Source organism: Mus caroli, unplaced genomic scaffold (assembly GCF_978045245.1).
Source record: "Mus caroli unplaced genomic scaffold, Mus_caroli_1 scaffold_19, whole genome shotgun sequence".
Lineage (NCBI taxonomy): Eukaryota > Metazoa > Chordata > Mammalia > Rodentia > Muridae > Mus > Mus caroli.
This window is the reverse complement of record NW_028227274.1, coordinates 69,836,672-69,863,193: the sequence shown is the minus strand read 5'-3', so window position 1 is coordinate 69,863,193 and position 26,522 is coordinate 69,836,672. Positions and strand designations below refer to the sequence as shown.

Below are 26,522 nucleotides of genomic sequence, written 5' to 3'. Positions count from 1 at the left end.
GCCCTGACACACCTGCTCTGCTAGGGCTGGGCCAGCACAGTAGATTGGACCATTTTTACATCAATCATCAAGTAAGTTATCTTACAGATATGGACACAGGACCAACCCATTCAGGCAATTCTTCATGGTGAGGTTTCTGATAAGTTGACACATAAAACTAAGGAGCACTAAGGCTTTGAGTACTTCTTGGTTATTTTTATTATACATTGTAGATTATTATAAAGTGTAGTCATCTGGTATGCTGCAAGACCCTAGAGTTTAATCAGTACTCTGTAATATTTTGACAACCATTGACCTATTTCCCTTGAATTCTTTTGCATCCATCATCTTCCTTAACCTCTACTATCTTGTAGTCAGATCAAATTTGATTTTTTTTTTTTATTTTAGACTTCACGTTCAAGAACATATGTTATTTACTTCTTTATAGATAGCTTATTTTACTGAAGATAAACTCCAGTTCCAAACACTTTCCTGATTACTGGCTTTATTCCCCTTTATGACTAAATATTATCTATTGTGTATGTACACCCCATGATTAAGCATTCATCCATGACGGGTATCTAGGTTTGTCAAATCTTTGCTATTTGAGGAGAGCACAGCAATAAACATGGGAGTACAGATGTCTATTGAGAGTTGGCAGCATTTATTTTGACAATATCCTTGTAAATAGAAGAGTTAAATTATATGGTAAGTCTGTGAATGATGTTTCTGCAATAACTACAAGAATCTTAGTTCTGGTACTCTTTACTCAATATTATTTTGGTCTTTTTGACAATAACCACTGTGACCAGTACCAACAGCACTATGATTTTGAATTTTAGTTCTGTGGTGCCAAATGAACTTCGAAGCATTCCCTTAAGAAAACATCTGAAAAATCTAATTGTCATTAGATGAAATAGGTATCAGTTTAAATGTCTCCAAAAATAAGACAAAGCTCAGTGACAAAAATGAACATTTACAACCAAATCCCCATGAGAAGTTATAAAAACATTGTCTAGCAATAAAATGTATGAAACAATTCAATGGTTTTAGAATCTCTTCTTAAATTTGTATTCAATTATGTACTAAGGGTCAGTGAACATATGAAGGTCTAGAGTCATCCTTTAAAGTTATTTTACGAGTTCTCCTTGCTGAATGTCAGTGTCACCAGCCACATGTCTGTAGATTCACTCTTTCTCAAGGAAAAAGGAGAAGCAGGAGAAATGTCTTTTTTGATAAACAGTTGAACACATGTAGTTGTAGTTTGAAGAACAAGGCAAGGAGACATGTGTGTATTATCATTTTTCCTTTACAAAGAGATAAATGTCCATTCTTCCTGTAACTGAACTTAGAGAAGCCATAGGAGGCAAAATTGGATATATACACAGAAATGCTTCTCATCTGCATTTTGCTTTCCAACACAAAAATGCATGAATGAATCTGTACACAATTCTAGGAAAGTCCAAAGTGTGGAATGATTTAAACATTGACTTAACTCTTTAGATGCCTTTTGTAAAATTTCATCTTCCTGCCCTGATTGCAGATGTTCCTTCTCATTCTCTAGACTCTTTGCTTGCCATGACTTTTGAAAACTAACTGTTAAAATGTCAAAAACAAGACTTTAATTTGCTAGTTGCCATAAGAATGATGGTGGCTTACACTCTCTCAGACTTCACTGTGTCTTCTTATGGGCCCTTTCCATTCACTTAATTTTCATCATCAACCTTGGAATGCCTGAATTTTATCCCAGAGTCAACATTAAATGAGTAAGCAACCTTTTGGTTGCTCATAATCCTTGTATGCCAAACAAAGTTTGGGCTAATGCTTTCATCTTAAGATAATATTACTCTTCACCTTGATTTCCTAGGGAGCGAGCTTTGAATACAAGCCAGCCTGGGTCGCTTCAGCTTACTGTGGGAAACTTGAAACCAGAAGCCATGTACACCTTCAGAGTTGTCGCCTACAATGAGTGGGGACCAGGGGAGAGTTCTCAGCCCATCAAGGTGGCCACTCAGCCTGAGTGTGAGTATGAAAATGGAAGGGCGATTTTTAAAGCATTTGTATTCACTGTCTACAACATCCATGCCTCCTTTGTAGAATGTTTTTAAAGGGTCAATACGGAAAGAAAAGCTTTGTAGCAACACATTTCACTTAAGCACTTTTATAAGTGAACTAGACTTTTAAAGAGACACTGTGCCTACTCAAACTATAATAGGAAATTATAAGTGGGAAAGGCAAAGTTTACCCAGTAGTCCTCTTGCTTCTCTTCTATGAAGCAACTTATCCTGTTGATACCATTCTGTCAGCATCCTCTTCCATTCATTTTTCATATATTTTTTATTTTATTAAAGAAAAACCTAATAGCATGGAACTTTTAATTTCAGGAACCTACTACGAAACTTAGATATGCACTAAGTTTGCCCAAGAAGCTATCAGAAGCCAAACAGAAACACTCAGGATAGGGCAATTATATCTATTCACTACACCATCCTCGAAATCTAATTACCATATTAAAATATATGGTCCCAAAGTAAAGGAGCTGGACACTGCTTAAAGAACTTAAAATTTAATGATTTGTATTTTGACAGTCTCAGAGTAAAACGTTCCTCTACTTTGCTAAGCTTTGCTTACACATTTTCCATATATTTTATGGGACAAATTAAATGAGTAAGCAAACTTTTGGTTGTTCATTACCCTCATGTTTTAGGGGACAAATCATTGTCAAGCAGTTTGTCAGCTTATGATTCAATGAAAGCGTTCTAATCTAAAAGTTAAGCTTACTGAATGCATATGTATAATAAGGTGCACAGCATCACATACTGGATTCCAGCTCCTCCTTTCCAATTAATAATGCTAAGTCTATGATTTGTTGTTGTTGTTTTGTGCTCCCACTAGTTTATGTTCTCTTTAAAAATCTGTGTTTAACTTAAATACAATTAGACATGCTTTCTAAAGATGATATACAATTAGAAACACATCAACTAGTAAAGGCAAACAAAGCAATATTTTTGGATGGTGGTGGTGCATTTCCTTTGTCATAGCACAGGGAGGCACAGGTAGGCAGATCTGTTTGAGTTGGAGGGCACCCTGGACTACAGATTGTTTTAGGGAAGCCAGATCTACACAGAGAAACCCAACCCTGTCTTTAAAAAAAATCGAAATCAGTCACTGAAATGGCTCACTATCTTGGGTCTATGACATCACTGTGGTGAAGATCATAGAGAATAGGTTAAGACACCTGAGTCCTGGTGAATGACTGACTCTTGGGAAGATCCACAGCCTCTTTTTTTTTCTTGTTGCTGTGATTATAGAGACAGTGTACGATAATTATCCTTGAAAGTAGAAATGGTTAAGCCTCAATAATCTTATAAATGCCTTATGAAAAAGTATATTCCGGGTAGTAACGTCAAAAGCATTGTGATACATACATTGTCAACAGTTAGTAGTGCCCAGAGGGTCCTGAGGCGAATCCTGGAGGTAACTTTTAGGATGATGGATATAAACACTGGGCTTCTATTGGAATTTGTAGACTAATTAAGGACAACTGCAGCCATCATCTCCACAGAGCCAATTTAAACAAATGGCCAAGCATCATCTCCAGCCATACACAGGTAGAGCTTCAATTGCTCTCAGAAATTTCTTCCAAAGAATGTTGTGTTGTTTAATTGATTTAAATAACTAGACAAAGGGCTGTGGAGATGGTTTAGCAGCTAAGAGCACTGACATCAAGCCTGATAACATGAGTTCCATCGCTGGTGGTAAGAGAGAACTGAGTCCTCTAAATGGTCTTCTGAACTCCATTCCTGCTTGTGCTGCGGTATATGCATGTGTATATGGTATGTGTATGTGTATATGTATATATGTGTGTGTAGTATGATCATATATATATATATATGCAAAACACTTCATTTTAATCTTAATGACTACAAAATCCCTCAAAATTATAAATAGAAAATGCCTATAAATTATTCTAATATTGAAAATCTAAACATGACATTGTTCTCTTTCAAGATATGAAATTTCTATGCAATATCTGAAATATTCATGCATAATCCTAATACTTTCTAGAATTATGTTCATGTAATATTCAAGAATAACATCTCATGATTACTTTGTATTTCTGATAATCCTGGTTTAGTCAGCCTTGCTTTCTCACCAGGGACACCATGGTTTCTCGTTCCTCAATGAAATCATTTTGAATCTTCCTACTTTAAAATTCAGATGGGTTTCTTGTTTGTTTGCTTGCTTGTTTGTTTGTTTGTTGTTTATTTTGGTTTGTTGTCCTTGTTGTTTTTCTTTATCTTAGATTTGTATAAACAGCAGTAGTTTGAAATCATGGAGCCAAAACATATCTGACAACAGCTGCTATTAGAAGCACTTCCTTGTTATACAAGGTCTGCCACTTTAATGTGATTATTATATTAGATTTACCTATATAACGACGTGTGTCCACAAAAATTCTTACCTGTAGAAGACATAGAGTGGCATAAAATGTCCAGTCATATTTTGTGAATAGCTACCAGGTCCCTAATACTATTCCAGACTACTTAAAACATACAGACTATTTAAAGGAAGGAATGTGCATGCAGCTTATTAACAGTGCTCATAGAAGTTGGAGGAAGTAAAGAACACATACCTTTTTTTAAAAAAAAAATTATTTGTAATTCATTTTTTTACACTTCATATTCCATTCTCTGCCACCCCCATCCATCCTCCAACTACTCCACATCCCACGCCTCCCTCCCACCCCACCCCATCTGCACGAGGATGCCTTCACCCCCCCCACCCCACCTGACCTCTAAACTCCCTAGGGCCTCCAGCCTCTTGAGGGTTAGGTGTATCATCTCTAAATGAACACAGACCTGAAAGTCATCTACTGTATTTGTTGGGGCCCTCATATCAGTTGGTATATGTTGTCTGTCTGGTGGTCCAGCGTTTGAAAGATCTCGGGAGTCCAGATTAATTGAGACTGCTGGTCCTCCTACAGGATCGCCCTTCTCCTCATGTTCTTTTGTCTTCTCTAATTCAACAACAGGGATCAGTTGCTTTTGTCCATTGGTTGGGTGCAAACATCTGCATCTGACTCTTTAAGCTGCTTGTTGGGTCTTTCGGGGTGGGGTGGGGCAGTCATGACAGATCCTTTTTTGTGCGTGTTCCATAGCCTCAGTAATAGTGTCAGGCCTTGGGACCTTCCATTGAGCTGGATCCCACTTTGGGCCTGTTGCCGGACCTTCTTTTTCCTCAGACTCCTCTCCATCTCCATCTCTGTAAGTCTTTCATATAGAAACAATATGGGTGAGAGGTGTGACTGTGGGATGGCAACCTCATCCCTCACTTGATGTCCTGTCTTCCTGCTGGAGGTGGGTTCTATAAGTTCCTTCTCCCTACTGTCAAAGGATTTTGTCAAAGGTCCCTCCCTGTGAGTACTAGGAGTCTCTCACCTCCCAGGTCTCTGGTGCATTCTGGGGGGTTCGCCCATCTTCCTATTTCTCAAGGTTGCCTGTTCTCATTCTTTCTGCTGGCCCACAGGGCTTCAGTCCTTTTCCCATACCCAATACCAGATCAGGTTCCTTGTCCCTGCCACTGCCAACCCACCCCTGTCCACTTTCCTTTCCAAGTCCTTTCCTTCCTCCCTCCCCACGCATGATTGCTTTCTTCTCTCTCCCAAGGGGGACTGAGGCATCCTCACTTGGGCACTTCAGTTTTTTGAGCCTTTTGAATTCTGTGGACTGTATCTTGTGTATTCTGTATGTTTGTTGTTGTTGCTTTGGTGGTGTTGTTATTTGTTTGGTTTTTGTTTTGGCTAATATCCACTTATTAGTGATTACATACCATGCATATCCTCACTCAGGATGATATTTTCTAGTTACAGAAAAATGTGGTTCATTTACACAGTGGAATACTACTCAGCTATTAAGAACGAGGACATCCTAACTTTTTCAGGCAAATGGATAAAACTAGAAAGAACACACATACATCTAATAGTCAAAGTTGCTCAATAAGAGATACTACAGGAAGTGCTCAAATGGAACACACTCAAGAGCTCTATGTCTGTTCTTGAGCATGTTTATAGATATGATTATGTGTCAGTTCATTTTTTAATGCTTAATCATTGTACGCTCGCCTCCTCAGATCAATGCTGTATTACAAGAGCACTCTCATTATGCCTTCAATATCATTCAATGCTGGCCACTCAAAAAAACAAGAGAGTAGAGTTGACCCCATAGCTCAGTGTTCAATAACTGATTCAGCCTGCCCAAAGACTGCAAAGGAAACTACAAAGCAATAAATAAACCAGACCCCGATTCCTATAAATATTTATTTTACTTAATAGATGGCAGATACCATGATGAAGCAACTGAGCAATATGAAGTGTCCAATTAAATGTAACTGATTGTTAATGTGGTAACATGTAAAGAATTTGATTTTTTCCCAAAAGAATGAAAATGGAGATTACTTCTGCTTTAGGAACATGTCTCAGCCTTGAGTAACTTTCCATTAAGAGCAATAATGACCTCAGGATTTTCTTCATTTTTGATCTTTATCCACAGCATTTTATTTAAAATAGCCTCAGTTCTCTCTTACTGTGGATTAAAAATCACTTTTGTATTGCACTGCAGCTTGACTGTTTTCTGAGAGTTGCCATTGGCTCATTTGTCTTTTCCTAAGTAGATGGGTAGAGAGGGACAAATCAGCCTATGTCAGCAGGATGTGAATTCAGAATGTCTTTTAGAAAGCAGACACTGAACCGCATCATTCAACTCATTTATACTGAGTAGTCTACAGCTCACTTATTACATTTATTATAGACATTATGATAAATAAATTGCATTATTATAGCTAATAGATGCTACAATAAATGCCATTTGAGCAACATGAAAACATCACTAAGGTTTCTTAATAACTCCCCAAATGTTGAGGAAGATGGTATACCGAAGAGATCTAGGGTTCTCCCAGTCATTACTTATATATGTATATATCACTGTCTATATTTTTAGAGAAAGTACAGGGTTGAAATTCATTGTTCCGTTTGAGAGATGCAAACAAAAGAGGAGAAATTTTGTCAGTATTTTCCACTAACAGAACTATTTTATTCTTTGAAAGCAGATCTCATCTGAGTTTATATTTAGCTGTTGCTTTTACTGCTGTTTCCCCAAATGTGATGTCGTCATTGTACACAGCCACTGCACCACCTTTATACAAACTTAATGTCCAGACTTTCATTTTATTTGAGTAATCTGTTCCATTAGGAAAATTGTGTTTTCAAGGAATAAAGCGCGGTGCAAATTTGTGTGAAATATAAATCATCAACAACTGTTTCTATAAGTGCATGCATTCTGTTGCAATCATTTAGAAAGATCAACAGTCTGAGATCCAGTTTATAAAATAATAGCCTGGAATAGAAGAGTTTGATTTTTATGAAGGCTTGTGTCCTCTGATTATATCTTCCTTTTGCTAAACCTTTGCCCTTTCTCCCTTGCTTTTGTGGTGTGTAATTTCTCCACAGTATTATCAGGCAGGATTTAAGTCCCTGCCTGCCTAAGACATGTCTAATCTTTTCATACCACATGTGGTGAATTTTTGTATTATGTGGGGTCCCCAAAATGCTATTAAGGCAGTTTAATCATAAAGGATGTTAAAATGGACCACATACAGGCTCGAGGGCCTGAGTAACAATACAAATCCTGTTTGCTCAAGCACAGCACAATTTTCTGCAAAATTCTTTTGTGGTTAAGAATTGTAAGGAATGTTCTTAAGTTTGCTGTATTCTTTACACAGTAAGATACTGAAAGCAACCTTTCAAGCCGATTAATTTATAAATACATAACATAAATGTATAGCTTGTTACATTTTCTTCCTTTGATTAATTTTTTATTACGGCAGGGTTCTGCTTGTGTGGTAGTTATGATGACAACAGAGAGTATCACTATATGCATCCCAGAGGCTATTCCATAATTGTTAGGACTTAGCTTTTCTGAACTCTATAAAGTTAGGTATAACCTAGTTCCCATTTTCACAGGTTGTGAAAGTAAACTGAAATGATAGAGTTTCTAGGTTGTGTCTGCCATCCACTAGTCACTCAGTAACCAGAAATCTAATTCCAAGGAGATGAGGATTAATTAAGAACATAATACCAACTCTTCAGGCTGTAAAAGATGTGAAGTACTCACCCCTGTAATCAACTCACTAAATAAGACTAGTTTAAAATGGTTTTGGAATAGTTTGGTTACTATGTAACAGTCCTTTTATGCACACTGGTCAGTTCTTAAATTTAAAAATATCTCACTGCCTAATCCTCTAACTTTGCCTAGTATATATCTTTGTGGCCCTAAATAAAGTTAAATCTTATGATGAGAAAATAATATATTATCTCATAAATGGGCTACTACATTGTAACATTATAAATATTTTATTCATTAAAAGATACAAATGGAATAAGATTTGTACTCTGTGTATAACAATGGAGATGAGAAATGCAAGTTATGTTTCTTCATGGATTTTCATCTTTATTGCAGTTGTGTCCAGATAATTTCTTTAATGACTTGATCTGGATTTTAACAACCACCATCTTGATTACAACACAACTGAATTGCAAAGTGTTTGTATAAATATCTGAAACAATTATGGAGGCAGAGTTGATGACTAGCCAGTTGGTGGTGGTCCAGTCACACGTCTAGACAGACAGTAAGAGCAAAGATGTAGACAAGAATGGCTAACTGGTGTCTCTTGGCAGCTAAGAGACTTTGATAATAATTTTAAAAGTCTCTTAGTGTGAAACATATTTTCAAGTATTATAGCAGGCAAGACCTATAGCCAAACATTCTAGTGACACAACACTATGGAATAGGGTAACCCTCTGCACTATATGTCAATGGACATTTAATTATAATAAAATATGATCAATGCTTTAACTTACTAATGACAGGTAAAAATGAAATCAACTTAAAATCAAGATCACACTACTACATTTTTTTCCAGTATCTTCTGCACTGGACACTATAGACCAATCATTCCATGATTGCAGGAGATTCCCTCACCTGGTATCAGTTTAAACTCTGAATTAGTTAATGACTATAGGAACAACAGTAAAGGCACAGACCCATTCTCAAGGATCTATGGCTATAACAGAAGTTTTTGGTTCTGTAAATGCTCTAAAATGTAATTAGTTTAGATCACATTTTAGCAAATTTGTATTGCTGTGCTTCCTAGTGGGCAGGAGCACTTTTATCTAAATAGAACTGATGTCATATTTTATCACACATTAATGTCTCAACTTCTTAGGATGGAAAATAAAATATAAAATTAAAAAAATTATTAGGACAGAAGATAAAATATTAAGAAAACCAATATAGTTTATATCTTAATCTTTGCTGCTGAAGGACAGGAACTGTGGCTGGGTAATTTTCAGTGGAAAGTATTTCCTATAGTTCAGCAATTAGAAGCTACAAAACGAAGGCTTGGTGTTTGCTGAGATCAAGTCTCTGCTCCCAAGATGAGTGATGTTTTGTCATAATCTCCATAAGAAACATGCTGTGTCCTCTCAGTATAGGACTGAAAGAAGAACAGGGCTTGGGGGAAGGGCTGTCAGTGAGCTCTTTCATTTCTTGTCTTAGAAAAGACACTAATCTCTTGATGATGGCTGAGCCAAAATTTTGTCCTCAAATGCTGCTCTTCATAATAGTGTTGTCTTTAGGCATGTCTCAACATGAGCTGTGGAAACGAGAAAAATGACCTAAAAAAGTAAAAATAAATAAATAAATAAAGAATAAAGAATAAAGAAATTAGTAGTATGTTTGTGTTGATAATACACTTGTAAAATAATTTTTATCATACTTAGTGATGGGTTTTATCTATTCCTGTCAATATAAAGTTAGTATTCCAAGAACTAGTACAAAATCAGCATATAGTTTATTAGTAGCTTTATGCACAAAACATGCTAACTTTTAGCATTCATGATCATGGGATAGTTTAGAGCATGAGACTAGCATGGTGGCTCACACCTCTATTCACAGTACTCAGAGACAGTTGCAAAAGGATCGTAATTTCCAAGATGGTCTGAAATGTTCTATTTTTTAAAATTATATACATATAATGTATATTAATCCTTTGTCAGATGTATAAGTGGCAAAGATTATCTCCTATCTCATGGGATTTTCCTAAACCCTGTTGATTGCTTTTAGCTCAACCTTGTCATAGAGGGAAGGAGAAAAGAGGAAGGGCAGAAAGGATAGAGGAAAGGAGGAGGTATAAATGAATATAAATCATGACAAGAGCCAATCAAAATTAAATAAATCTCACTTTTATATTATTCCTCTATGGATGCTTTTAAATGTAGGTTCTATTCTGATAGCTATATAAGTGGAAGACTGTAAATGTTTTCCTCCCAAAACAATAAGGATGCATGATTATTCTTTATGTCTAAAACTCTTACATTTTATTACTTTGATATTTTTACTGTGTTTATATTGGAGGATAATGTCTGGTAGAGATAGTCATGGGCACAGTGACTCCTACCCCATGGAAACAAGTTCCATTTTAGCACAATCTTCCCTGCAGGTGGGGCAAAAAGTAGATATAATCAGTCAAGTAAGGACACAGTTTCTGATCTCAGAAACTGTGAGATCCCCTGATTTTACAGGCAGGGGAATTGCCCTGGTTTGAAAGTGAAGGATTTTAAGGTGATGAAAAGTAGTCCATATAGCCATAGGTATTAAAATGAAAGTTAAATTGTTGCCACGAGTTCCTAGACATAAATGATCAAGGGTCCTTATTTTTATCATCTCACCATCTGGAAGATGGGCTGGGGATAATGTGAGACCACAGCCAATGCCAGAGAGCATATATGTTCTCCCTTTTAAAATATGTAACCTGAGCTAGAAGCACACAGAATCTGTCAGGAGCCAGGCAGACTTTCACCCTCGCTCTGTCATTTACCCTGTTACTGCATGAAGTTTGACTTTCTAAGTCAGGCCCATCATATGTAAAGTGAAGATAATGTTGATCTTGCAGCTATGGGATAAGGACCAAAAGAAAGCTTTTCAAACAGGAATACCGCAGTCCTCCTTCACAGGGCACTTGTGATGACGTGAGAGATGTGTCCTACTTTCATCAAGTTCTCAGCCCTCAGTGTCGTTACTATTATAATTTTCCATGATTCCATCACTTGATTATTGTTATTCATATGATCATGTTAATATGAAAGGTTTTCCTTAGGCTAGTTGAAGTCTCTTTTATTTATCCTTTAAGATGTTCAGTAAATAGTTCTAAGCATAACGTTCTCTCCTGGCAAACTCATTATGGCTATGTCTTTCAGCCTGCATAAGCCCTTGCTTTTACTCTCTAAGTTAGTTAGAATCGTAACTGTCATTCATTCATTCATTCACTCATTCATTCATTCAATCAACAAAGAATCATTTTGTATGCCTCGTGAGCATATAAAATGCTCTATTTCTTGGCACCAGTAATCAGCAGTTCATTAACAACAAAGCACTTATCCTTGTAAAGTCTGTTCTGCAGTGATAGAGAGGGACAACAAGAAAACTGTGAAAGCATGAGGAATGACAAGGCTGTTTCAAGGACACATAAAATTAGGGAGAGATAGATAATTAGAAAAGGATAGCCTCTTCGAGACATCATCATTTAATTAAATGCCTTGTTGAACCTGGAGTGATCCTGGGACGTTCTGGTCAGACATAATCTGAGACACATGGGCTCCGGGGGAGAACTCAAGAAGGCTGGCCTGTGCCACAGGAAGAAGGAGCAAGGCAGAGGGGATTTGTGAGGGGGCAGGTTCTACTTGGAGATCCTTGGAATCTGGCTTTAACCCCCAAGGTGAGAAACATCTGGGCAGGAGGGTCTGGCTTAATATAACACTCAAGATTCAATGTGATCTTAGAGATCATTTAGGTTTCTACAGTAGGGGGAGTGGAGAGTTGGTTAGACTGAAGTTTTTAAGGGGGGATGGGAATAAGGCATGTTGATGGGTATGGGAATGGAGGAAAAATAGGAATCAGGATTACTTACAAGTCTTGCTTTTCAGAAAATAATGAATTGTTGAAATTTGAAAAGTGAGAGGAAAGACCAATTCAGATGGTGTCTTGAGAGAGAAGGTATCTGAGTAACAAAGCTGGATACGTTTTATTTGTTATATTTAACTGTTAAATATGTACAGATGTTGAGTATTCATTTGGACTACGAGCTCAAAGAAATTACTCAATAATTTGACTAGGAAAACAAATAAAATGCTACATGCCACCAGGCTAATGGCCAGAGAAATGCAATATTTAGCCCGTAAATCGGTGTGAAGATTGGCAGTATTTTAAAAACATGAATGTTTTTTTTTTTTAATGTGGTAATTTGTTGTGATATCTGTACCTGCACATGTCCCTTGAGGATATGTTGCAGTCTCATGCATGTGCACAGTGCCTTGAATGTGGTGAAGTCTCCATACTTTCACAAACCTCCTTTTCAGTCCTGTAAGGTATAATTTGATGTGCCTTATACCAGAAAGACTTGACTAAAAGCAGGTTTTGGATCTGCAGCGCAGTTTTCCAGTTGCCAAGATTTTATAAGGATCCAATCCAAAAGTGTCAGGTCAGTGCCAACAGAGGTGTTCGCTGAGAGCCTGCCTGCTCTCTGATGTGTACTTCCCTGGTGTTCATTTAACTGGAGGCAAAATTTAATGGGATGCCAATCACAATGATCTATAAGTTGAAACTTAATATTCTATCACTGCATTACAATCATATAGGCAGGAGCCTGGTTTAGAGCCAAGTGAAGGCTTACAGAATTAAAGAAATATTTGGCTACTGACTTTCAACATTCCTTTTCTTTTAGCCCTTTCCAAATTTCAGGCCAAGGTGGTAGAAGAGAAACTATGAATTCTTTGTGCCCAGATTCCAAAATGTTTAGCCAGTACCAAGCATGTCGTTAAATCCACAAAAGGCTTTGAAATTGTAGCTAGCAAGCATTGAGCATCAGGAAGGAAAGACTTTGAGTCTATAGAGCTTAAAGTCCGATACAGATGGATCAACAACCTGGTGGGCTCTTGAGGACTAGGCTTAGATTCTGGACTCATAACCTGTGTTAAGTGGCTGCCTGGAAATAACTGCAGTTCCTCTTCCTGAAGCTGGGCTAAGATTTTAAGCAAACTCCCTGGGTTCCAGAATGAGATGTTATATATATCTTAAGAAAATGTCTTTCCCATTCTGATTATTGGTTTATTATTATAGTGGTCACACTATCTCAGCTGAATAAGAAATCATCCCATACTAGGTGGTTTATAAAATTGGTTTCTCGTCATCGTAAGCATTTAAGTGTGGAACCCAAGTGTTAGTAGGGCCAGACCGCTCTCTAGGTTCTGGAGGAATATAGATACTTCTTTTATTCTTAGCTGCTGGTGCATTCTGATAAGGAAAGGCATTTCTTGGCAAATATCTGCAACATGTATAGCTCTGTCAGTATATTCCCATTGTAGTCTTCCCAATTCCAAGCCTCTGAGTGCTTTTCTCTCCTTTGAAAATGGCAGTGTTCATGTTGTATTTAGGGCTCACATCGGTTACACTAACTGTACCTGCTGAGGTAATCTTTCAAAGAAGGGTATGTTCTATGATTCCAAGACCACATGGATCTGGGCAGAACTTTTCAACACATTATGTCACCCTACCAAAATTGTTAGAAAGACGGAATATAAGGAGTATATGCATGTGTATGATCAAGAAGTAAGCATGTCATGTTTCTTTTTAACAAATTAATATGTTGGCTTTAATAATTTAGAATAGGTTTAGATTTTATCTTTTAAGAACAGCTTCTAAATGAATTAATGTGTTGGCTTTTATATTTTTAAATGTATTCACTTTTTGCCTCTCAGAGAAAACAACAGAACAAAGAATGTCAGTATTGTGACATCTCCAGGGTCCTCAAGAGTATATTTGATGTGTTCTTCCTTCCATTAACTCTTGGAGACCTGTAGCACCTAGGACTTCATGAACATTAAGGACTGAAAACTAAGTTGGTAATAAAACTACAAAGTGAACACAGTCTGCTTGATACAGACCCTGAAATGCTGTCAGGTAGAAATGTACTGTCTCACAGTACACTTAAGGACAGTGCCTCTCTCTGACATCATAAGCTGTTACATAAAACGTCCAGTGCCTGTTTTCAAGTTGTTCAATGCCCTCATATAAATCCCCTAACCAAAAAATTGCAGGCTATTACTCTTGCTTTGGAAACCATCTAGAAACCCGTGTAAAACACCAGGCACTGAAGGCAGCACCTATATAAATCAGGGGACATGGAAAAAATCAAGCTCATGTTGACTTGGAAGCTTCACCTCTAGCTATTTTGATTCATGGCATTAGAAGTTGTTAGCCACTGGGCGTTGGTGGTGCATGCCTTTAATCCCAACACTTGAGAGGCAGAGGCAGGCGGATTTCTGAGTTCGAGGCCAGCCTTGTCTACAAAAGTGAGTTCCAGGAAAGCCAGGGCTATTCGGAGAAACCCTGTCTCGAAAAAACAACAACAACAAAACAGCAACAAAAAAAACAAAAACAAAACAAAACAAAAAGTTGTTAGGTAACTACCAAGCAGGGAAAATCAGCAGCAGCCTTATGCAGCTATGAGCTCTGTGGGTTACAACAATGACTGTAGGGATACAGGAGAAACTCATAAAGTCCAACTCTACCTGAGATGCTGTTGGGATTTTTTTTTCTCTGCAGGCCAGGAGGGGGAGGTGTTTCTATAGCTATGTACTTACAGGCAGCCCTAAGAGGAAACAATAAGCTTAAAAAAAAAGAAAAAGAAAAAGGAAAAAGAGCAGATACATTTGGACAGGAAAATGGTGAGGAGGATGGAGGAGGAATTGGAGAAGAAACGAGATGAATATGTGCCTATAAAAATATTTCAAATAAACATATAAAATCTTCCCACCAATTTTTTTCCCCATCTATCAGTACCCACATCTGAGCCTCATAGTTTCAAAACTTATGATCCTACACAACAATCACATGCTGGTAATTAATATCTTTTGAATTTAACCAAGGCAGTTTCCTCATACTTGGAAGACAATCCCTGAGCCAGAATTTCGACTCAAAGCAAGTCTTGGACTGCTTTGAGAGAATTAAATATGAATAAAGCAATGGAGCTAGAACTTGGGTTTGAATCTACCATAATATTCAAATCAAGGAGCTATGTTTATGCAAACTAAGAGCCAATGAGACCATTTTGGAGAAAAGGAAAATCAAAAGCAACTTCATTGTTAAAATGCATCTTTAATGACATAAGATTATCAACAAGACACCATTGTGAAATGTTGCTACAGAAATCCTATCGATAACTATAAGGTATTTATGAAAGCATGACATGATGGAGATTATAAAAGCTTGGGTGATATATGCTAACTCTTACATTAGAGAAACATATTGAACACATATTTGCTAATCTTAACCCAAAGGTCTTCACTTAGCTAAGTTTCACTAGTAATTTGCAGTGAAATAAAATCATTATTTTATTTTTCCAGGGGTTTAATCAACTTATATTTTAAAAACATGCTTAGCATTGCCCAAAATGCATTTTTTTATTTATTCCAGTAGTTTTATATATGACCAAACATAATACTTAAGTACAAATAACAGCATAATCCTTTTGACAAATCATTTGTAGTTTGGGTATGTAAATTTAACAGTTTAACTAGCTTATTAATCTGTAATATGAGTTGATTTATGTCTTCATTTTTGCTTTAATATTTTTTGCCTATCTCTTTGGAGATATTTAATCATTTCCTCCCCCATTCTCATTGGAAAGGTTCCTAATTGCTCTACTAGAGTTGACTATATTTCCATTGCTTATTCACAATGATGGCCTCTAATCACAGTGGCTACTGACATCTCAGGTGTTGGCTTTCCTCAAGTAAGGGTTGTCATAATTATAAAAACAGATATAAGACAGCATAAAGACTTAAAATATATCATTAAATTTTTGTTATCAATAGGTGAGCCAATACATTCGATCTTAGTGAAATGTGTAATATAACAATCAATTTTACTCCTGTCAGATCTTTTCAACAAACTTGCTAGAGGGTTTAGGCTTCCTATGAGCACCTAAGTTATGGTGCCACAAGTTTCTTTTACATGGAGATGGCTTAAATCCGTGGCTCATTCAGACTAAGAAGACGTTCATTTGCCAGTCATTACATTAAATTGAGTTTCAAAGTTGTTGAGATCTAAAGTTTGAACCTATCCCCTGCCCCCCCACACCGACTAATTACAGATTAACTCCTACATCACCACAACTTCCCTGACTTTAGTCCTCCTTTATTCAAGATGAAAAATTACTGTTCTTGGAGTACAAATGAAAGTCATGTCCTTCACTTGATGTCTGTCATTCTTTATACATCTTGGGTATATACACCAAGGCAGTGGCCTAGGGAAAAAGGAAGCTGTTTGGATGTAGCTCAGGCGTCTAGTTTAACTGTGGTAAGTCTTCAACCTCTGATTTACTGCCCAAGTCTGTTCTGCTGCTGCTATCTTTGAACAAGCCTGAATCCCCCAAGTGGTTAATGAACTTCTTATCTTTTGAATACTGAAAATAAAATAAACTTAATCCTCAGGGCGGTTCAGTCAACAGACCGAGAGACTTTTAGATGCTTCCTGGTGATATGGGACAGCCAGGTTTTCGGCCCTTTGTGATTATCAGTCTTTTCTAGGAAGCATGTATGTGTACAGGCAGTAAAGGTGCTTCTTGGAGATAAATGTCAGTGGAATCACAGAGTGAATATTAATTTCAGGATCTTCAAGGTCAGATATCTGTCCAGGTCCATTGTAACCGGAATGTTTATTGGGGCTGTTTCTAGGAATGATCTTGAGTCTCCCCTCTGTTTCCAAGCATCAAGGAAGAGAGGAAGAGAAACATTTCAACATGCTCAGCCAGTGCTCAGATGGAAAAAGTACCATAGAACTGTCTCATTTATCATTTAGGGCAGTTATTTTGAATGCCTTAAAAGTGATCCAAGTTTAAGTTTACAGGATCTAACTTGGGCAGAGAATAAACAGAAAGCCAGCAGAAATGACCAGCTGAGGTTCCTGGAAAGCAATGACTGTATATGGAAAAAAAAAAAAAAGGAAGAAAAGAGCGGAGGAGAAAAGAGCTTAAGCATCTTTTGTAGGTTCATAGACATAGGGTTAGAAATTAACTAAATGGGAACACAAGAAAATTAACGAGAAGGAGCCAGACATGGTGGCACACACCTTTAATCCCAACACTCAGAAGGCAGAGGCAGGCAGATTTCTGAGTTCGAGGTCAGCCTGGTCTACAAAGTGAATTCCAGGACAGCCAGGGCTATACAGAGAAATCCTGTCTCGAAAAACCAAAAGAGAGAGAGAGAGAGAGAGAGAGAGAGAGAGAGAGAGAGAGAGAGAGAGAGAGAGAGAGAGAGAGAGAGAGAGAAAGAGAGAGAGAGAGAGAGAGAGAGAGACAGAGAATTAACGAGAAGGAAAAATGAAAAAGAGGTCTAGCCAAGGATTAAAATTATGGTAGACGAAGCCCCCTGAGTGCATGATGTACCAATGAGAACTTAGTAAGGGACAGAAGTGCTGGTAGGCACTCACCCACCCTACACAGCTTCCACACACACAGACGAGGTTCTCTGTGTTTCAATGTTTCTCATCTCAGAGAACATCACTCAAGTTATGAACTATACAGGTCAGTCCTGTAGGTGTTGGGGTTGAAATCTTCCTGCTGCCCCATCAACTGAAGTTCTTAATGATGCCTCTAAATCTCTGTCTCTTCATCACCACAAACATCATTCTGGGTAAGGCTGAATTTCTCTTTCTTTAGAATTCCAGAACACTTAATGATTATGTTTCCAATGCCCACATTCATTCCCTCTAAATTTACTCCATACTGTAGACTGATCACAGAATGCTGAAACCATCAATTCCTTTCTGAGTCTTAAAGGATTGGAAAGTGAAGGGCTTTTAAGGACTTCTTCTGCCCTGGAGAGTTTTAGGATCCCTTCCCACTTCAGATTCTCTTGCTCTTGGCTCTTCATGGTTCCTCTTGCCTCCTTGGACCATTAGTCCTTGGGAAAATAATGTATTGTATTTTCCACCAATTATCTTAGTTCCTGACACACTATAAAATTCAGTTAATCTTTAACAAGAACTTTATTTTTGTTATGAGCCATGAATAGGTAAATATGTATCTTTATAGTAAGGTTGGACCTATATGAACCCCATCTTTTAAAATAAGATAATTCAGGTTCAAAGACTTTAAAATTTTTTACCTTGTCCACGTAGTCAGAGTGAAGTTTATAGATTTGGACCTATGGTCCCTGACTCCTGAAGTTATACATATTTCTGCTAGTCTTTGTTATTAAATATTAATTGAATGAGACCTCTGGCACTTGCTGTATCTGGCTTCTCAGAAACTTATGTTGAGAGAATAGAGTTCTAAGTGTTTTACTTAATTTATAGTCCCTTCCAAAACACACAGTTTATCCAAGGCAGAAGCTTAGCATCTAAGGACAGAAATAAACAATGAATTTCATCCCCAAAGAGATAGCATCGTTTAAGGTAGGATAGTTTTGTTGTTATGTAGAAAAATCTGTTCATTTAGCTGTCTAGAAAAGATTGCTGATTTTTCTCTTCTAACAAATGGCAGCGGGATTCTTTTATAAAAGTATAAAAGCAATCTATCCATGTCTTTTATAGCTCCATTAAAACTACAAATATCAAATATCGATTCCTCCCGCACTGACCACAGTACAAGCCTACATCAAGAAAGGCTGCTGGGACTTTGTTGCATTATCACCATGGGAGACACTCTGGATTGTGCATAAGCTGGAGATGCCTGCTTATCTGGTGCTTATCTATTTATAGAGAGGGGAGATTTTTGTGTGCAGAAATATAATCCTGAAGTATATAAGTCTCCAAACAGTGTGAAGCAAGCAAAGGCCAGGGAATATGCTTCTTAAAGGTGATGCTACTAAAGGAATGAAACAATAACCTGGTCTCTGCCTACTCTGGAAATAAAACCTTGAAAGTCACTCTTTGTGGACATAAACAAGTGGCTGGAAAGTCTCAATTATTATTTGTAGAAAAATCTTTGCCATTTGCTGAGGGCATCTCTTGGATGTGATTTATTACCATACTCCTGAGGAGGATTATTGCTGTATCCTGGGACTCTTTCCTTTTGTTTCCCATCGTAGGTCATATCTATTCACATTTTTCTAACAGTCCTGGAATTAGGAAGAGAAAAAATACATTTGTTTTTCCTAATTCTGTAGCAAAGTACGAGAAAGCTGAAAATGAAGGAGGAACTCTTTTTGGTAGCAGTGTCACTCGCTACTGAATTGCTTTGAATGTTTATTTTCTGTCTGATTTCCTATAAACTTTACATGATAATGTAACCCTGATAAAAGCTATGATCGATGTATGTGTGTGCGTTGTCCCTGGGATTATCAGATAGCAGAAAGGATCTCACTTCAGGATTTAGGACTCGGGGGTTTGGTTCCTAACACTTTGTTTCTCTTGCAGTTACCCTAGATTCAATGTGCACTCATCCCTATTTCTTTTTGAAATGACTAAAGTTCATGGTTTTTCAGAAAATTCCTTTGGACATTCAATTTTTGTGAGCAAACTTTTGTCATAGCTGATTTTTTAAGGTAATATTCAAGTTTTTGTGTGTGTTTTTGTTTTGTTTTGGATTGAACTCATGATCTTCTTGCCTTGGCTCTCCAAGGGCTATCAAACTTGATTAAAACTGAACCTCTAGACAAACATTTCGAGAAGAACACGGGTGTGTTTTGAGCTTTCTTTGAGTGTCATTAGTGACACCACATTTTTTTCTCTTAATTTTGTAGAATAAATTTTAGTCACTAATGGTATGTTATCAAACAAAGCAGCAACTTCATTACAACCCCTTACACTGAGAGGAAGTGACTGTGTCCTTCCATGGTAATGAGTTTCCTTTCTCATTTAGTTCCAATTAGAACTTCTCATACTAGTTTTACCTGAAGTCGTCATCATCTGAAGTATTCATCTAGAGAAGTGGGAGCTGCCCCTCTTACCAGCTTGTCCTGAAAAGACAACCAGCATGCAATACCCATCAAATTAATTTTTAGTGATGTTTCCTGATTCACCAAATTCTTCTCTCTTCCTTAAAAGCTATGTTTTCCCACCAATGAAAACCTGAAATTTTTTTCAATAGTAGTTTTCAGCAAAGGCTCTGCCTTCTCCACTCTGATAATTTAGAATTACTTGTTAGATTGTTTTCTAGAGTTACTATATGTTTGGACATCTACTCTTACCAAGTACTATAAGAACCTACTCTAAGACTCTAAGTATTTTGTACCTGCTTACTGTATTTTGATATTTTCCTGGAAAATATCTGCCTCAAAATATTTCACAGTCCTGAAGAAAGTACAAAAGATAAAAGTGCAGAGTACAATTAAATGTCAAATCCTTCAGTGCAAGCTTTCTAATTGCAATGGGAAAATAAATATGGCCAGCTCATCTAGAGGGATAATCACCTTCACCCTGTTAGAAATCAGTATTTTTGTAAATTGAAGAGTTTTTTTCTAGACTTAAATTTGAACAAAATATTCAGCTTTATCTTAGCATTTACTACATTAGGTACTATATTATGTTAGTTTTACTGTGGAGTGAATGGGAGGCTCTTGAAAAGTGGCTAAAGATTGATTGAACTACAGTAATCAGGTTTACTATAATCAGGATAATATAATTAACCAGCATAATCAAGTTTATATAACCTAAAGCTGCCATTGACATAAAAATATTGCATGGGTTTTGATACTTAGTTTTACTTCTCAATTCTTAATGCTGTATCTACATTTTCTAGACCTCAAAATAAGTTAACTTATCCTCGATTTTAATGAGTTACAATCTTGGAGGCTGAATAGGTGCCTCAGTGGTTAAGAGCACTGCCTGCTCTTCCAGAGGACCTGGATCTAATTCCTTCAACCACAAGGCAACTTACAATCTTCTCAGACTCCACTCTCAGTGGATCCAATGTCCTCTCTGGTTTCATTAGGGTCTATGCACACACATGGTTCACAGGCATACAGACAAAGCATTTATAAAGAAAATAAATAAATAACAGTTATTAAATGAAAATAATGATTTATAATTCCAACACAGAGTCAGGATTATTCACCACAAATTTTGTTTCTTGGCAATGTTTTAAAAATTGAAATTTAATATAAATTACATGACTGTTGTAGAAATGTTAATAGTTGGATTTCATAGGGAAAATTTTGAGGTATCTTACTAACAGTAGATTATCATTTTGTCACACCCTTTAATCAATGTAAATTTTAGACTACTTAACCTTAGTGAGACTCATTAGGGCTGTTCATATTAAACTATAATATAGATGCTTAAATATAATGTATATATATATTATCATAATCACACATATGTGTATATTCATAGGTAACATGTAGGTTCTATGTTAGACATGTCATACATTATGTGTACTCTTATGTAGGTGTATCTGTACGCTGTTTATGTGTGGTTAAATATACAATGACACTATCAAGTGTATCATTCATTAGCAGAAAAGAACCTATTAAAACTAAAAGCAAAATAAAGATAATAATTGTTTTCTTCAAGTGAAACCTTTAACACTCCTACAGTTTCTTACTAGAAACCTACCCCTTGCTATCTATCTATCTATCTATCTATTTATTTATTTATTTATTGCTTCCTCCTTGCCAAATTACCATCATATCGCCTAAATATGCCTAGTTCAGTGAAGATTAATTTTGGTGACAATTACATTGCTCATGGATTTTCTGGTGTTGCATTCCCTATACACAGAGTAGAAGCAGATTTCAATGAAATATTTCTAAAGATGTTAACTACAGGATTAGAAAATCAAGAGGCAATCAAAGCATGCACTTTATTATCAATAATTGTGAGTAGTTTCAGAAAGGAGTTGCATATGAAATGTTCTTTTGAAAATCATTGGCAGTAGACATTTCTGCTACAAGGTAGAGAAGTTTGCATGTAAAATCCATTCAGATCACTACAAAGATTTCTTAGATTGCTTGTTATCATCCTTAAAACTCACCCCCAAATCACTTTTAAATTATTAAACAGATAAAGAGAGTCATCTTCAGATTTCCATCCTGACTTGAGGGTATATGACTTATGCATCATTATTTGAATGACAACACATACAATGCCTTTTTAATTTTTTTTTTTCAGAATGAGGCATTTCTTTGGTTCTTCAAGAGTAATAGCTGTTAAATTGACAATTTAGGAACATTAGAACTCATTGTACTTTACAGTCATTTAAAAGAAAAAAAACTTTAAATATTCAGATGTTCAACTACATATTCGCTGACACTAACATTTGTCTTCATTTCAGATTTCCAGCTGAGAACCATCAGTGTAATGGCTGAAAGGCATTAGCTCAGCCAGTGTTCCCTAGGCTGTGGCATGCCTTTATCTTCCTTAGCCATTTCCTTGAAGCCTTTAGGTTCATATTCTTGTTTGGGACTGATTTTTGAAAGTCCCAAGATTTTAGATAACACAGACTGAATAAAAAAAAAAATTAGGCTTTTGGTATTTAGAAAACTGTATTGTGGCCAGATACTTTAAAAGATATGACAAAGAAAAGGAAAGGATACAAAAGATAACTGTGCATGTGTTACATGACTTCTTGTTCAAGAGTGTAACATTTAAAACACTATTGAGTAGGACCAGATGAACCAAATGCTTTAAAAATTCTCGTACTTGAAAAAGTAAAACGGAGCTACTGTAAAACCACATCAACTTCTTAATTGCTAGTCTTTGATGAAAAGTTGAAGATAGGTCTGAAGGGATGGCTCAGCTCTTGAGAGCATCCACTGCTCGTGCAGAGAACACAGGTTCAATACCCAGTGCCTGCATGCTTCTTCACAAACAGTCACTCCATGTGCCAGGAGCTTCAGCATTCTCTTCTGATGTCTAAGGCCAGTAAATACACATGTGGTGCACATGCAGACATGAAAGCAAACACTCAGAAAATAAATAATAATAACGATGATTAATACATAAAGGTTGAAGATATCTCTAAGGTGAATCGATTATCATTTCCAATCCTAACATAATTAGCAATCAGTAATTGTGATTGTGAGAGAGGAAACCACTGGTTTGTTTTTAGAATGAAAGCAACATGGGATTTTTTTTAACACATTAGTTATTTCCATTCATAGACTCAGGAACCCAGAAGACAGAAACTCTGGACACACACCTTCAAATATTCATTTACAGTTTAATGGTTTTAGAGCTTTATTGTAGACATACAGAGAGAAAGAGAGAAGGTAAAAGGAAAGAGAGGGGAATGCCATGGCCACGTGGAGAGAAGGGGGGAAGGAGGAGGGAAGAAGAGCTAGAGATGAGAGTAAGAAAGGTGAGAGCTTAAGAGAGTCATTTACAGTTTTGATAAAATGAATTTCCCATTAGAAAGTTCATAAATTACTTGATAACAAATACAGATAATGTGGAATTAGGGAAGAGTACCATACTTCCCGATGGTCATCCTGCCATCTATAATCAATGTATTATAGTTTATTAAAACATGGCTTCCTGTCTCTCCTTTTTTTAAAAATCTCTCCTATCTCTCTCCCTTTTTCAACCCCCTACTTCCTTCTCCCTCCCATCCTGTCCTCAGTATAATTTTAATGCGTGTGGTTGACTTTAATGAAATATTTGACTAGTATGTCACTTGAAGTTTAATATCCATCAAGGTCTTACTATGAAATGCTTTGTTATCCTATAATACATATAACCATATTTAATAACAAATTTCTGTTCCCAGTGTAAAGAGTAACATCTAATAGATTTCATTTACTGCACTGTAACTATTTAACTTGTCCTTAGACACAGGTGTTACATAGAATTTCTACCATAATACAATATTAACATTTTAAAATGTAGTCGGTTAGATTGACATTGATTGATGAGTTACTTTCATAGATTATGCCTCTGTCCTAAAGTCGTTTCATTATTTGAAGAAATAGGTAACTTCAACTGAGATGGAAAGAAATTAGATGCAGCTTGCCACAAATTATTGTCCAAGGGGATCAGTATTAAACACATCTTGAAAATGATGCACAGTTAAACCCATTAAGTTTCTTGACTGACATACTAAAATGTAATGATAGGGAAGGCTGGAACTGTTAACTCTATTGATTTCACATATAATACTGGATTTTGAATATTTGTGAGTATTACTTTTTCTCTTCATTGTAGCTTATATGTACATGTCATAAATGTGATACCACATTAACTATATTTGAACATATTTTCTAGAAAAGTACCTAATATAAGCATAATTGTTTTGCATTCATTCTCATGTATGTATAAATGTACACCCATAACTAACAAGCAAGAACATATTATCCACATATATAAATAATACCATAATTAAAAACTAAAATACTACAAACTCTTACAATTTAATTTGTGGCACTACTATGAAAAATAAACACTTAAAACTAGTGACACCAGGAAAGGAGCTACTTTAATCTCACTCAGACTATAGTTTTTTTGTTTGTTTGTTTGTTTTTGTTTTTATTTTTCAAGACACAGTTTCTCTCTGTAGCCCTGGCTGTCCTGGAACTCAGTCTGTAGACCAGGCTGGCCTCAAACTCAGAAATCCACCTGCTTTTGCTTGCCAAGTGCTGGAATTAAAGGTGTGCACCACCACTGCCCGGCCCAGAGTATAGAATTTTGATGAGAACTAATCTTAATTGGTTTTAATTTTTCTATAAAAATATATTGTTATTTAAGGACCTAATGTTTTAATATATTAGAATATCTGTAATATTCTTCCCATGTTATAAAACCTTCAGTTGTATTTTAAGGTATAGTAAGATATAAGATAATGACTTAGCATTGAGACTTCACCCTAGCAAAGAAAATATTCTCCATTTTCAGGCAGCCAGTGAAAGAAACACTTGAAACAAACACTCTGAATGGTCCTTGGCACTTCTAGTGTCTGTTATATCTGCTTGGAAGTCTCCTAAAAGTCCATGCCCATGCCTTCTGTGAGTAGAGTCCAATGGCCATTAGCAATGTAGACAAATACAACTGATGAATAAATGAGCGTTGGCACTACCCGTGGCAACTAGGTCCAAGTTAGAGTAGTAACAGCCTGGTGTTCCGTAATGAACAGCATTTAATAAGCATAAATATCAATTACAAAGCACAAGGGCTCACACATATTCCACATATTCCACCATTATGCTCATCATGATTCTAAAGACATCAGTGATCAGTGGTATTAAGTAATCACCTGGATTGTCTAATCAGTAAGGACTACAGGACATAATATGCTTAGGCTATTCAGTAACGACAGGGTTGGTAATTTCACCAGTAATCTTATCCATGTGAAATAACAGTATAAAACAATGCCTGTATAGAAAGCTTTGTGCATAACCTGTTGACACAGTAGTTGCTTCAATTATTAGAAAATTTAGGTAGCGCTTTACCTATTTTCACTGGAAATGTAATGACACTAAAACCAGCTGGAGGGGACATATCATTTCATTCTCAGGGCTTATAAATGCCAGCTGCATATACCCCCTACAGTGTATTTCTTTATGATGCTGGCTGGAAATAGTTATGAATTTGGCATATCTTATTCTCCAGTTCCCAAGCCTCAAGATGGTTTGGCTTCCCACAAAGTTGATGATTGTTTTCCATGAGTGATATGTGGACATGCACCTGTTCCTTTCTTGTCCAGCCTCTGATCTGATAAGAAGGCTTCCCAGCGGGCAATGCCAGATTCTCATGTGCTTCATTCAGGGTGGAGGAGTGATCCATAACTTCTTATGCCACAGTTAGAATCCCAGGATGAGGGTAGAACCCATTCTTAACACCTTTTGTTTCTCTGCGAAGTTTCCACCTAAGGAGTCAGTCAGGTGAAAGCAAGTTCGCAAAAAACCAAACAAAACACTAACAAAACAAAAAACAAAAACAACAACCATGACAACAAACATACTCACTAAAGCATTGAATGAGTTTGGATTATATATTACCACCCCATTGTGAGACAACTGAAGAAAAACTAAGGAAAATCCGTTCCTCTTCTATTCCAATGCACACATTGTCAGTTTCCCAGGTCCCTAGATTTATTTTGCCCTGGGAAACCAAGGCAGAGAGCCATCAACATCTGTCTCAAAATTTTAAGTATTACATATTCAGCACATTTCTTAGCCAAATCACAGATTAATTGCAGTGTTTGTCTCTAGTCTTTTACTTTCTTCATTTGAGGAATAACAGATTGTAACTCAGAGAGGAACTCTCTTGAAATATTTCCATTTATTCCAAACATTAGATGCAAAACCAGATTTAAATATTGGCTTTTACTTACAGAGAAATGTGAAAATTTGTGACTCTTCAAACAACTGAAGAGAAGGGTTTTGATTATAGATAATTGTTCTTTCCTGTCTAATTTCACTAGTAAGCAAATTACTTATCTTTGATTAAGAAATGGCTATGAGAGAAAATGGAAAAGTTAAACTGAAAATAAAA

General features: G+C 36.5%; 1 protein-coding gene across 1 annotated transcript in view; it reads left to right on the top strand.

Annotated features, from left to right (window-relative positions):
* Dcc (DCC netrin 1 receptor) overlaps positions 1-26,522 on the top strand; it is a 1,083,530-nt gene that overhangs the window by 763,048 nt on the left and 293,960 nt on the right. Inside the window, exon 9 of the mRNA XM_021150630.3 lies at positions 1,847-2,001. Within this exon, the coding sequence (XP_021006289.1) occupies positions 1,847-2,001 (155 nt within the window). The remainder of the gene's footprint in view (positions 1-1,846; positions 2,002-26,522) is intronic.